At 40.1% G+C, this 14,953-nt stretch overlaps 1 protein-coding gene across 1 annotated transcript in view; it reads right to left on the bottom strand.

The window, feature by feature from the left end:
- ptpn3 (protein tyrosine phosphatase non-receptor type 3) overlaps positions 1 to 11,742 on the bottom strand; it is a 33,069-nt gene extending 21,327 nt beyond the window's left edge. Inside the window, exons 1-2 of the mRNA XM_066673709.1 lie at positions 11,270 to 11,742; positions 1,665 to 1,830 (exon numbers count right to left, since the gene is read on the bottom strand). Of these exons, the coding sequence (XP_066529806.1) occupies positions 1,665 to 1,808 (144 nt within the window). The 5' untranslated portion in view covers positions 1,809 to 1,830; positions 11,270 to 11,742. The remainder of the gene's footprint in view (positions 1 to 1,664; positions 1,831 to 11,269) is intronic.
- Between the last annotated feature and the right edge of the window lie 3,211 nt (positions 11,743 to 14,953).

Raw genomic sequence — 14,953 nt, 5'->3', positions numbered from 1 at the left:
ACAGACAGTCACCCGGAGGAAACCCACACAGACACAGGGAGAACACACCACACTCCTCACAGACCGTCACTCGGAGGAAACCCACGCAGACACAGAGAGAACACACCACACTCCTCACAGACCGTCACTCGGAGGAAACACTCGCAGACACGGAGAACACACCACACTCCTCACAGACAGTCACTCAGAGGAAACCCACGCAGACACAGAGAGAACACACCACACTCCTCACAGACAGTCACTCAGAGCATGACTCAAACCCACAACCTCCAGGTCCCTGGAGCTGTGACAGAGACATTACCTGCTGCACCACTGTGCCGCCCATAAATTCTGCATTTTCCACTGTCCACTATACTAACTAGGATGAGTCTGTGTGGGACATGGTACGGTGGGAGCTTTGTTCTTGATATCTTAACACATGTTTTCAAGTCTGGGGGCAGTTTAGACCATTTTACAATCTTCTAAAACTTTCATATCTAGACATTATTCAATCAGTTTTGTATGAATTAGAATTTGAATCAGTGCTGCATACAGAGGAAGCTGTTCTCCGCATTTAACCCAATCCGTGTAGTGAAACACACGTTTACTCACACACACTAGTGAACACTTGGGGGCAGTGAGCACACATGCCCGGAGCAGCTGGGGTTAAGTGCCTTGCTCAAAGGCACTTCAGTTATGAAGTGAGATCAAACCAACAACCTTCCGGTTACACGCCCAGTTCCCTACCCACCAGCCCACGGCTGCTTCCTTACGATCATTGACTTATTTATTGTAATATACATTTTTTTTTAGTTTTTTACTGGCTTACAATATTTGCTCATATTTAGTAAAATATTTTCTTCAGTCCCTTATAACCTCTGTTTTAATCTGCCTTTGCCACAGGCTTCTTCATAACTCCAAACCATAACAGATTCAACCCCATTTAAAAAAATGTCTTCCCTGATTCCAGTATGCCTCTAGTTTATTGCTATAGTTTATAGCTGGCGCTAATATTGTTCTGCATTCAGATGCTGGCTTTTGTGAAGTGATCACAGTTTAGATTACATTCTGATGACCTTACCATGAAGACAATGTTTGTATAACAACTTTGCACAGTGGGCCAGTGCATTTCTGCCCCTGTGTCACACAGATCGTCATGCAGGTCCTTCACAGTGACTTTGGGGTTTTTCTTTGCAAAGCTGACTGTCCTAAGAGCAGGTTTTTTCAGGTGTTTTTAGATTCACTTTATGAGGTATTGTCTTGACTTCAAAAGTGTTCCCTAACTTTCTTAATGACTACAAATATGTTTAGGTACGGCTGGACCATAATTCAAAATCAAGAAATATTGCAATATAAAATGTATTCAATATTTCAACACACATTATTATATAGTCTGTCACTGACTGACGGTCATTAGAGGGCGATGTCATCAGCACTCATTTTAAAATTTACTTTAAAATGTAGTTGCCCTTTAGATAAATCAAGGCAAGATTATAAAATCGCAGTTTTGAATTTTAGAAGGTAGATTAAAAATTCACTCAAATGCAATTCGCCCTCTCGTTATCTCTCCATGTTTCTCTCTTTCTCTGAAAATATTTCTCTCTCTTTAATCAGCACATACATAAGCACACTCCTCTCTCAAACACAGCACACACACCAAGGCACATGCACACATTTGTACTCACGCTGACAGTGAAAGTGTGTGTCGTGCTGTCAGGGAAGAGCACAATACACAGCACGCTAGAGCGGGAATTGTGTGTGTGCTTGGAAATATCTGACAGACCCAGAGAGCTGATTTTGTTTCCAAGTGCACACCATGGGGACGTCATCTTCCACACTCAACGCACGGGCCTGCCAGGACAGAGAACAAAACAGGTTCAGCATTTACAAAATACACGATAACATAAACACATGCTCACTGGCTGCAGTAAAAAAAGAGGCAAGGAGGAAGTAATCTCCCTTGTTCAAGAATACAGTTCTCTTTTTAATCAGATCCAGTATAAATGGGAACATGACAAATATCTGTGGAGAGGTTTGGGGTCTGAGAAACCACAAAAGGTCACATTTGAAAAGGAAATGTGTTAATGGTATTTTACCAAAATGTTTCTATAACCAACCTTTAATTTATTATAATTATTACTTAGAAAACATGGGGCTTTTTTAACAGTCCTGCAAGTGTGACATTTTTTACTTAACTATTACAGAATTACTCAGTAGCTATATTTAATTCTTTACAATCTACTGTACCATTTGCCATAGTTACTTACTGCACTTTATGTAAATAACACTGTATATTTCATTTCTGGTTCGATGCTAACTGCATTTCTTTGGCTTTATACCTGTGCTCTGCACAATAAAGTTGAATCTAATCTAATCTGATCTAAAGTGTCTTTTTTGCTAATTATTATTATTATTATTATTATTATTATTATTATTATGTCTTATTATGTCTGGTCTGTTTCAGGAGTAATGTGTATGTTTATGATTTATCCAAATGTTATTTTAAGGTGCCTCGTGTGTCCTGAAAAAGCAGATAATCTCTTGACTCAAACAAACGCTTCCATGTGAGCACCAAGCCCTAATTCCAGCCGGGCATGCTACAGAGAGCCTTGCAGACTGGTGGAGAAATTCCTTCAAGCTGTGCTTAGGGTCACACATTAAATGAATGTGTTTTGTCCTTTTTTTAGCTCATGATGTTTTTGGTCATTTAACTTGGAAAATGAGGCATCTAAAACAAACAGTGTCCGATGAAAAGTGCAATTATATAACAAGCAGGTTGTGGGGAAGGAAAAAAAACAGCTTGACGAGTCACCAACAACACAGAAAGGGCAGAAAATCTGGGGCACTCAAATTAGGAATGGGTGCCAATGTGGTTGTTCTGAAAATGATCAAGCTAGTAAATACTAGTAAATGCTGTATGTTGTGGAAACATATTAAACCAGGGCTGATATTTCTGAGCTCTGTGCCAGGTCACAGGCATTCACGGTAACTGACAAAGTTGTGTCAACATCATACATGACTAACTTTAACTACGCAAAACAGAAGTAAGCTATCACCCACATTTTTGGTTCCTTTAATTGGCAATAATACATAAATACAACAGGAGTAAACTACAGTAAACTACTATCTTCAGCTTTAATTCAGAGGCTTTCAGAAATATATATATATATATATTAAAAAATATATAAAAAGATAAATATATATATTTGGACCATGTTAATTGTCAAATTCTTATGACATTCTATTAGACATTCCTAAGACCTGCTAAGAGAAATTATCATTTCAGAGAAATTATCATATCAGAGCAACTGTGTTTTTCTTTTTTAATGCACATTTGTGGGGAACTACAGCTCTCTCTGGTTTGTTTATGTTCAGAAGCGCCACATCTTTTAAGGTGGAACGATGTATTTGAGGAGAAAAACGATGTGGCTGAAATTGAACTTCTCTTCAAGTTTTTAATTCACTGTTTGAATTACCACAAAAACTCATTTTAGTTTTGTATCGCTTTCGTTCTGTGTTTACTTTCATGCAATTAGAAGTCCTGAATTTACAGTGGGTTTCTACCTAAATAATCTGAAAAAGCAAAAATTACTCAATATTATCCACCTATGGAGCAGGAATCAAGCAATATGCTCATCTCTTTTTCATGATCTTCCATTTTCTGCCATGAGCAGAGCGTGAGGAAGCCTAGCATGTCTGACCGAGCCACTTTGTTTTTGACTCATTTACAGACACACTACGCTTTGTGAACACATTAGACCAGTTTCCAGTGCATGAACAGACTGGAGAGCTTGCAAAAGGTGAGGAAACATCTTATGAATTTTATAAAAAAAAAAATAAAAAGTGATGATTACGATCCTGTATGTCACCTTTAACTGAAAGCCTAGCTCTAAAATCCATGGTCAAAAGTCAATAACACAATTTTCACTGACTTTGTATGTACATAAAGTAGATATGGATGCAGTGCACGCTATGACATGCAGAGAAGCATTCTCTAAAACAAGAAATATGTACAAAATAACCTGACTATTTTTTTTTTTTTTATTACACAGCGTGATTATCATGTTTAGATTGCCACATCTAACAATCTATGCAACATCTTCCATCTCCACTCATTAGCAAGTTTAGTTATTTAGTACACAGAGCTGTGTGTTTTGGTGACAAGAAAGTAAAAATGTTTTACAAATGTACGAACACAGTTCTAGATGACTATTTATATGAAACTACTTTATTAGACAGTAATGTTTCTGTAACCTGACATAAATTAGCTGCATACAAAATGTTCTGTAGTCTCTATAGACTTGATAAAACAGCTGCGTGATCCATTTGGCTCATATAAGTGCATTAACAATTCGCTTGTATATGAATCATGAGATAAATCTGTATTACAGGGCCAAAATAAAGAGTGTAACTCTCCAAACTGATGAGTCTTAGACTGTGTATGTTTCTGTCCATAACGTGGCCCTAACACAAACACCCACATCTCTGCTTTGAGTCTTAACATGTCTTCACATTGTTTTTCCACTCTTCTCCCCTCCCTACCTGGCACAGCTAAGGAATGTGAAACATTTTACTGTCCAGAAAGATGGGAAAAAAGGTCAGTGGAGCAGCTAATCAACATATAAACAAACCTCCTCAAGCACACAACAAAGCCAGATGGAGGAGGACACACAGAAAGAAGCTATCAGAGGGAGATCATTTGACAGAAATAGATATGATCATTAATAAACAGTTCAGAGGGCTACATGCAATAATTAATTTAACAGTGAAAACAAAGGCAACCTCAGAATCTGTTGACAAACTTATAGATATCAGAGGCGACATAACATATATGAGTGTGTTAGTGTTTTAGTGTGTTATTCTCAGCATACTGGTGTCATGGGACAATTTATCATAATGACGATGATACATACGGTTGTGCTCATACATTTCCATGTGATGTGTACCGTGTGATTCTGCTAAACATTACTTGTAGTTCAGCAATATTGGTTAAATAAAGACATTTATCATCACAGAATTCTTAGTACTGTCTAACAATCATAATCATAATCATAACTGAAACCACACAGATCTCCCTGATCAAAAGTTGACATAACATTATTACAGAGAATATCCCATCTGTTGCTCTGCATACTTTGTTAGCCCCCTTTCAGCCTGTTAAACAGTGGTCAGGACCCCACAGGACCTCCCACAGAGCAGGTGTGATGATTCTCAGCCCTGCAGTGACACTGACGTGGTGGTGGTGTGTTAGTGTGTGTTGTGCTGGTGTGAGTGGATCAGACACAGCAGTGCTGCTGGAGTTTTTAAACCCTGTGTCCACTCACTGTCCACTCTGTGAGACACTCCTCCCTCGTTGGTCCACCTTGTAGATGTAAAGTCGCTGCACAGTGTGTGTCCCTCGTCCTCTAGTCCTTCATCAGTGACACAGGACGCTGTCGGCTGAATCTTTTTGGTCGGTAGACTGTTCTCAATCCAGCAGTGATATTGAGGGGTTTAAAAACTCCAGCAGCACTGCTGTGTCTTGGTTCACAGGGAAGTTTTAAGATAGAGGAGGTTAAAATGGGAGTTTTATACCAGAGTGGAGACCAAACATTTTTTGTTTATATGAGCAGCAAGTAAGACCACCCTAATGTACTATAAATACAAATAAAGACTTTGTGAAAAAAATTATTTTTTGGTCTTTCGTGGTGTTTTAATTTAGTATAAAATTAGTTTATTTGGACCGAGACACTGTTTATTTTTTATCCATTTACACTGGGGTTTCATAAATACATTGGAACAGTTTGGACTCTGCAAACAGACTGGAGATTTAGCAAATGGTGAGGAAACATCCTCAGAATTTAATAAATTGTTGTTGTTTTTATATTATTATTAAAATTGTGAAAGTTGCCTTTAATAGTCAGTTCAGCAGTGAAGTGTCTATGTAAACAGAAGGTAAAATGAACAAAACAGCTATGAAAGCTCAAAATGACCTAGTGGCATATGATGTGTGTCTGACTTATCTTTCCACAGAAGCACAGTGTAACCTTCAATCGCATAAAAACAATATTCTGGTGCCAATTCTGAAGCAACAGAAGAATCAGTAAATGGAGAAGAATGAAGAGGGCTTATGCACCATTTAAAACGAAATAGGAAAATTGGATAAGAAAACCATTTTAGCTTAAGAGTCACCAAAATAATAGTTTTCATTCTATGCCTTTATTTTAATATACTAAACTAATCCCCAACCTTCTACAGTTCACACAGAAAGAAAACTTTCAGAAAGAGCTAGAGATACCTTTAACAAAATCACTAAAACCCTATGTTACAATAGTGCTTATAAGGATTTAACCGTACACTTAGAAAAACTGCTGAACATCCTGCTACAGATTTACTTAAAACAAGCATGTAAAATTAAAACACAATTTATTCTATAAACATACCCTGTGCTTGTTAATAAACGTATTCACGCAAAGCCTGTATAATGAAATAAAATTTGGCTACTGTCAGACTTTCAAGATTTCAAGTTAAGATTTGCCTGAAATTATGGCCTGAATCATGTGACACATGCTTTTTCCCTGATGGTAATTTAACAGTACCTCAGTATGCCAGAACATTTACAAACATTTTTTGGTGATGGGTGTGTTGATAGGAGTATGAAATGTGCTTAACATGTAACTTCAGGGCTTTAAACAGCTTTAATAACCCCTTAATTATGATGAAAGGATGGTTAAGGTTTGGTGGTATCGCATTTTATATTACTGTCACACTGTTTCAAACATAACAGATGGTTATACCGCTGGAGCTCACAAGGTAGGCCGAGCAAGTTTTATTATACTGGGGTAGCTCACGGCGTAGGCCAAGCAAGTTTTATTAAACTAGGGTAGCTCACGGGGTAGGCACAGCAAATTTTATTACACTGGGGTAGCTCACGAAGTAGGCCGAGCAAGTTTTATTACACTGAGGTAGCTCACAGTATAGGCAGAGCAAGTTTTATTACACTGGGATAGCTCATGGGGTAGGCAGAGCAAGTTTTAATCACACTGGGGTAGCTCACGGGGTAGGCCGAGCAAGTTTTATTACACTGGGGTAGCTCACGGGGTAGGCACAGCAATTTTTTTTACACTGGGGTAGCTCACGGGGTAGGCACAGCAATTTTTATTACACTGGGGTAGCTCACGGGGTAGGCACAGCAAGTTTTAGTACACTGGGGTAGCTCACGGGGTAGGCAGAGCAAGTTTTATTACACTGGGGTAGCTTACGGAGTAGGCAGAGCAAGTTTTATTACACTGGGGTTGCTCACGGGGTAGTTAAAGCAAGTTTTAGTACACTGGGGTAGCTCACGGGGTAGGCAGAGCAAGCTTTATGACACTGGGGTAGCTCACGGCGTAGGCTGAGCAAGTTTTATTAAACTGGGGTAGCTCACGGGGTAGGCACAGCAAGTTTTAGTACACTGGGGTAGCTCATGAAGTAGGCCGGGCAAGTTTTATTACACTGAGGTAGCTCACGAAGTAGGCATAGCAAATTTTATTACATTGGGGTAGCTCATGGGGTAGGTAGAGCAAGTTTTAATCACACTGGGGTAGCTCATGGGGTAGGCCGAGCAAGTTTTATTACACTGGGGTAGCTCACGGGGTAGGCACAGCAATTTTTTTTTACACTGGGGTAGCTCACGGGGTAGGCACTGCAATTTATTTTACACTGGGGTAGCTCACGGGGTAGGCACTGCAATTTTTTTTACACTGGGGTAGCTCACAGGGTAGGCACAGCAAGTTTTATTACACTGGGGTAGCTTACGGAGTAGGCAGAGCAAGTTTTATTACACTGGGGTTGCTCACGGGGTAGGCAGAGCAGGTTTTAGTACACTGGGGTAGCTCACGGGGTAGGCAGAGCAAGCTTTATGACACTGGGGTAGCTCACGGCGTAGGCTGAGCAAGTTTTATTAAACTGGGGTAGCTCACGGGGTAGGCACAGCAAGTTTTATTACACTGGGGTAGCTCATGAAGTAGGCCGGGCAAGTTTTATTACACTGAGGTAGCTCACGAAGTAGACAGTGCAAATTTTATTACACTGGGGTAGCTCACGAAGTAGGTATAGCAAATTTTATTACATTGGGGTAGCTCATGGGGTAGGTAGAGCAAGTTTTAATCACACTGGGGTAGCTCATGAGGTAGGCCGAGCAAGTTTTATTAAACTGGGGTAGCTCACCGGATAGGCACAGCAATTTTTTTTACACTGGAGTAGCTCACGGGGTAGGCACTGCAATTTTTTTTTTACACTGGGGTAGCTCACGGGGTAGGCACAGCAATTTGTATTACACTGGGGTAGCTCAATGGGTAGGCAGAGCAAGTTTTAGTACACTGGGGTAGCTCACGTGGTAGGCAGAGCAAGTTTTATTACACTGGGGTAGCTTACGGAGTAGGCAGAGCAAGTTTTATTACACTGGGGTAGCTCACGGGGTAGGTCGAGCACGTTTTATTACACTGGGGTAGCTCACGGTATAGGCAGAGCAAGTTTTAGTACACTGGGGTAGCTCACGGGGTAGGCAGAGCAAGCTTTATGACACTGGGGTAGCTCACGGCGTAGGCCGAGCAAGTTTTATTAAACTGGGGTAGCTCACGGAGTAGGCACAGCAAGTTTTATTACACCGGGGTAGCTCACGAAATAGGCCGGGCAAGTTTTATTACACTGAGGTAGCTCACAGTGTAGGCAGAGCAAGTTTTATTACACTGGGGTAGCTCACGAAGTAGACAGTGCAAATTTTATTACACTAGGGTAGCTCACGAAGTAGGCAGAGCAAGTTTTATTACATTGGGGTAGCTCATGGGGTAGGCAGAGCAAGTTTTAATCACACTGGGGTAGCTCACGGGGTAGGCCGAGCAAGTTTTATTACACTGGGGTAGCTCACGGGGTAGGCACAGCGATTTTTATTACACTGGGGTAGCTCACGGGGTAGGCAGAGCAAGTTTTAGTACACTGGGGTAGCTCACGGGGTAGGCAGAGCAAGTTTTATTACACTGGGGTAGCTTACGAGTAGGCAGAGCAAGTTTTATTACACTGGGGTAGCTCACGGGGTAGGCAGAGCAAGTTTTATTACACTGGGGTAGCTCACGGGGTAGGCACAGCAAGTTTTATTACACTGGGGTAGCTCACGGGGTAGGCACAGCAAGTTTTATTACACTGGGGTAGCTCACGGGGTAGGCCAAGCAAGTTTTAGTACACTTGGGTAGCTCACGGGGTAGGCCGAGCAAGTTTTAATCAGTGGGCCAAGAGAGATTTAATCACCCTTTAATAGCTTGCCGAGTGGGCATTTCAAGTTTTCATTACATGACATTTGCTTGCAAATCCTTGTTCGCCATTTGTTTTTTTCCCCCACACTCCCAGTGCGTAACATCACCAGTCACTGCAGACAGAACCTTTGTGCTATGGGCTTCTCTAAATAGAGAGGGAGCGTTCCAGTCTTGCCATGAATCAATAAGAAATAGGGGGCATTTCCATAGAGATGTTCTTGTCTAAAGGAAACACCCCACTTTGGAGTTTAGTAGATAGATGTGAAACACAAATTAGTCGTTTTATCTTTTGTACAACATCATCGTTTCCGATATCAAACATTTCATTCAATACCACTGCATACTGCATTACTTACTGCCATGCCACCCAATTCTAACAGTGATATTCTTTTTCAGGTCCATTTTATATCCACCCCTACAAAGCTGAGGAAGTTCTGTATTTCCTGTGCTTATGGGATGCTTTACTACAAATACGTTCCTATGAACCGCAGCTTTCCCCTCTCCCTTCCTCCCTTGCCATTTCTCTCCTATATAAGCACAAGGCTCAAATAACTGTATGCAGGCATCAATTCCTTAGTATTGTAGGCATTGTAATAAAGAGGTAGTTAAACACTCACAGTGAAAGTAAAAGGCAGAAAGTGTAGGGGTTGGTCAACTCCATTCTTTTGTGGCTATGACTGGTCTCAAAACCGAACTTGAAGTATCTGTATGAAATTATGAAATCATTTAAGCTGTCACTAAAAATAACAGGCCTACGTATCTAACAGCTATTCAGATATAGGGCTAAGGGCGCTGAGGTTGTGTAATATACTCTGTTGCCTTGCTCACTTATTTAAACACTAAGAAACTAACTAAAATATAATGAATAATAGAGATGTAAATCAGTAACATTTTGTAGGGCAACACCTCATGTCAATGACCAAATTATGATGTACATTTGAAAATGATAAGAAATAGTTAACACCGAAAGCAATTGTCAAAACTACTAAGCTATAGAAACTTCCAACTAGACAGTTGTAATACTATGATTGTGGCTCAGTCTCAAATAGTACCTTGTGAATTCAAATTTAATTCAAACACTATAGAGAAGACTAGGCTTATTCAAATATCGATATCTAAAGATATAGAATGAGCAAAATAAGCAGTCCACACTAAGGCTAAGCATTTTTGCTTTGAAACTGAAGTGTGCCAAAGTCAGTCTGAAAGGGGCGGATTCAGACAGCCAGGGTTTCTTACATCATAAACCTAAGGAACCAGTCCCCTCAACTTGTGGGGTGGTGCTTTCAAGCTGCAAAGGGGTTGGGCTGAGATAGAGAGTGGGATTAATTGCATATCCATGGAGACTCCCTGAAAGAAGGCAAAAGTGTAGAGACAAATTCAAGCAACTTTAAAGGCATTAAGGGATTTTGTTTCTTGGAAATAACTATTAAATATAGCATTTTGAGCTGAACTTTTAGAGGTTTAATCAAAGGCAGGAGAGAAGCTAAGTATAATAGGTTGAAATAGGGAGAGGGAGGAAACCATTACATAAAAAACTTGCATTGTTTTGAGACTAAATATGCATTCTTTTGGCCATAGAGAACATGTTAACCCCTTTAGAGAGGTCTCATTTATGTATTAACCTATTTTAACGTTCTTCAGACCCTTTCAGTGTATGTTAAGTGGTTTAAAGCGTTTAAAAACAGCTGTTCGTTCGAGAACATTTCTGGAAAAAGTTGTACAGGGGTGTTTAGGACACTTCTTCGCCAGTAATCCAACAAGAAACCTAGCTAGTCAGGAATAGTAAAAGTGTGTGTATCTCGTCACTACCCTCCCTGACTGTGGTAAAGTTATAAAAAACGTTCATAAAAAAATACATTCACCCAGATTAAAAACTCCTCAACTCAGACGCCATTTGGCATCGTGCAGTTCCTGAAGTTTTCGCGAGAGGATTTACAGTAAAGCTGAGACTCCAGTGGGCGTACAGAGGGGCTCTTTTGGTTTGATGTGAAAGAAGTTTAAAAGCAGTTATCGTTAGCTACCTGAGGTTGAAGTCCACTTCTTCACGCTTGTTGTTGCCGTGTTAAGGTTGATATATCCGTCGAGTGGTGAAAAGTTTCCATGTTACAGCAACCACAGTCGCAGGTGTCGGTAAACTTCCGGAAAAATGCGTTTTTTATTATTTATTTTTGTTCCTGCTCCTTCGGGTTCCTTCGGGAGTTCGGGAATGGAGCTTCGTTACTAACCGCCGCAGCTCGCTTCATTCACATCTGACCTGCATCGCTTACTTGTAGTGTCCTTCTAAAACTACTTTTTTTTAATGACGTCTGTGTGTGAGGTCCGTGTAACGTTACTCTCAATGTCCTAGCCCGCTAATGCTGCACATGACCGCGAATTACCTCAGGTTTTCGCTTCAACTTCGGTCTGTTGACTTTAATACGGTCTTTGAAAAAAATCACTGTTGCTGTAGGGTATTACGAAGGAGTGTCAGTCCGCGGGGACGCGCACAGGTACGAGCACTCTGTTAGTCAGTGAGGGCGCTGGCTCCCTTCACTCCCTTGAGTCAATAAAAAACAGCCCTATGTTCCTGAAGATAACGCAGGCAGCATAACAACATGACATCTGTTTGCGACATCGTGCAGTTAACCTAGAGAGATTTCCTCATGCTGAAATACCAAATGTGTTTTTCAACAATACGTCCAAATTTCCATGGCTTTACCTGGGAGGGTGTAGCTACCGTGACAGAAGCTAGCATTAAAATTAAAGAGAACCTGCCTGTTAAAACACGTAGCTGCAGTATGGAGTACATATCCAGTAAGTGTTAAAATATGGTACATGTTCCAAGCAACATTCAAATTCTCTGACCTCATCTACCACTAAGTTGACATGATTGTACATTCAGTGAGAAACACCAACATAAACACTGAATACATCTCAAATAGCCTGCATTTTCCAGGATTATCACACTTTAGATAGAAGCTGGCATTACTCAAGAGAATAATATCTCACAGTCCTGCATCCAGTGCAAAAATATGATATCTCTCCAAAATGGCAAACTAAGCAACTAGTAGTGATTTTGCTAGTTTGTTATAGAAACAACCCATTTCATGGGTATTTGACATAAACACTATTTTAAGACACACAAGTCTTAACAGTAAGGGTTTTCTTTAAAGTGACAGGGCTAAGATGTCCATATCTGAAATACTATTTCCTTGCTGTGAGCTGGATTTACAGTTTGTAATTTGTCTAGGTGTGCATATATATAGCCGATAGCGCCCCTATAGGTCAGAGGTGGTACTGTAGTCCCTCTGAAAAAGAAACCAAACTGGGAAGTTCATATTTTATGAATTAGTGCATTTTCTCTTCAGTGTTTCATTCTGTTCAGGGCTGTGGTGGCTCTGAAGTCTATCACTGGGCGCAAGGTGTGTGTGTGTGTGTGGGGGGGGGTTTCACCCTGTAAGGTACACAAGTTCATCACAGGGCATCACACACATTCACACCTATGGACACATTTGCACAGGTAATTCACATATCATGTGTTGTCTGGATGTGTGTGTGTGGGGGGGAAGGGGGAGTGTCAGGAGCACCCAGAGGGAACCTGTGTAGACAAGGGGAGAACACACCTTTCACAACTCCTCATTGACAATGATCCAAGGGAGGAATTGATTGATATCAATCAGGTCAACTTACAATACTGTTGTATTATGCACCAAAACACACTTTCAGCCACACTTTCTCTGTACTGAATAGGCTGTTTTATATATCAAAACTACTATACTGTATGTAAATGACCACTGTTCTGATTGGATATCATGTACAAGAACAGGTCCGGCATGAATGGGCATGTTAAACTGTTGTAGGTCGAACAGGCAACTATCTGCTCATAAGCACTTTATTGGCGACCGTTGTATACCTGCTCATTCATGCATTCATGTTCTCTAGCATTTCCTCAGAATGATGGTATAAAAAAAAATCCTCAAGTGAGTGACAGTTCTGTGGATGGGATGGCCTTGTTTATGAGAGACCGCAACAGACAATATCCAGAGAATTTCAATCTGACTGAAAGGCTACAGTAGCTCAGATAAAGACTGGTGTGCACAACTTTGAGGTGGATGGGCTACAACATCAGACGACCAGGTCAGGCTCCAATTCTGTCAAACAAATACAAATCTTTTACTTTAGGAAAGTGACTAAAATTCAGTTTAACCATAACATGGGCAGTTTTTTTTGAGGTTTTTGTCTTTAAATTATATTTTTGTAACCAGGGATCTCACTTAATTTGAATTTAGCTAAATAAAGAATGGAAAATAAAACAAGATACCATAGGTGTACATCCGTGTTAGGTAAAGTTACAGCATATGGTGAGTAAACAAGGGTAGGGCTAAAGGATAGAGGTCATTTTGATTGGTTGCTGAGCTATCCAATGATAAGCCATAGTGTAATCCAATAGAGTTTATGCGAGCGGATGAGTATGTGTGAGTGAGTGTAACCGGGTGTCATCTTTCTGATTTAGACACAAATCAGGATTGACTGTACTTTAACCTCCAGTCAAATATAGACTGCCCTGTCACCTTGTATCTCACTCTGGGATGGGGTCTGATCAAGATATCAGTGACTTGGTTTTCCTGGAAGAAGGTGTAAATAGTGTCATAAGTGCTTTATAGACAGGAATAGGCAACATTTGATGGGGCAGGGGGTGCATTAACCCCTAAAATGTTCAAGTTGACTCACTTTAATTATTGAATGTTTACATTTTTCACATCGACTGATCTCCATGAGGAGGACTGACAGTTCTTCTTCATCTTTCCTTAATGTCATATCGAAATGAGCTGCTGAGGAGAAACTAAGACTGTCACGATTAATACTGTTTACAAACAAAAGAAGGTCATCTTTTTGAATTTCTGTGCTTGTTTAAATGATGGAAGAAAATCAAATAACAAAAAGAACTTTGATTTTCATTTGTAGGAGAATGCATGCAAAGGCACATTTATTAAAAGAGAAAACTGATACACATCACATTGGGTATAGAAACTGTAGATAAAGAAACTTGAACTCTGGGAATCCATACAGGTACATTATTGTCACTAAATGTGCAAACAGTGTAAATGTACCTTTAAAGGTACAGCAGTGCATTTAGAGTCCAGTTTTGTTGCATAAAATTTCATTCATTCATTCATTCATTCATTATCTGTAACCGCTTATCCAATTCAGGGTCACGGTGATAAAGTTACATTATATTCTCTATTCCATATCTCTTTTGTGAGAGAACTGTGTAAAATAAAAGAACAAAATAGAGATGGAGATGGAATGGGGCGTATGAAATCAACACACAAAAAATCTACAATTAACATGGAAAATGATATGATAATGTTCCCAAAATGAATGAACATACCCTTGAGGGTACCGCCACAGTGAGAGTGTTTCTGACAGTGTGCTATTGTTGCTGTCTCTTTTATATCTCAGAGTACACAATTTTTTAAATACTATTTATTTGATTTCTCTTATTATAAAACACTGTACCCTGGTCATGCTCCTCTCCAAAGATGAAAGTCCAAGGCAAAAGAAACACGTCCAATTCATGGCGTTGAAAGTCTAGGAATGAATGCTACCATTTAAGTGAGGTTTAAAAACAACCAGTGGTTGATGCCATGGTGTAAGACGTCTCAAACGTAATTAAAATAGGACACTTTATGCTTGGCTTTATGCTTTTTCCCCAAGTATACCCA

This window comes from Hoplias malabaricus, chromosome 1, assembly GCF_029633855.1.
Source record: "Hoplias malabaricus isolate fHopMal1 chromosome 1, fHopMal1.hap1, whole genome shotgun sequence".
Lineage (NCBI taxonomy): Eukaryota > Metazoa > Chordata > Actinopteri > Characiformes > Erythrinidae > Hoplias > Hoplias malabaricus.
This window is presented reverse-complemented; position numbering and strand designations above follow the sequence as displayed.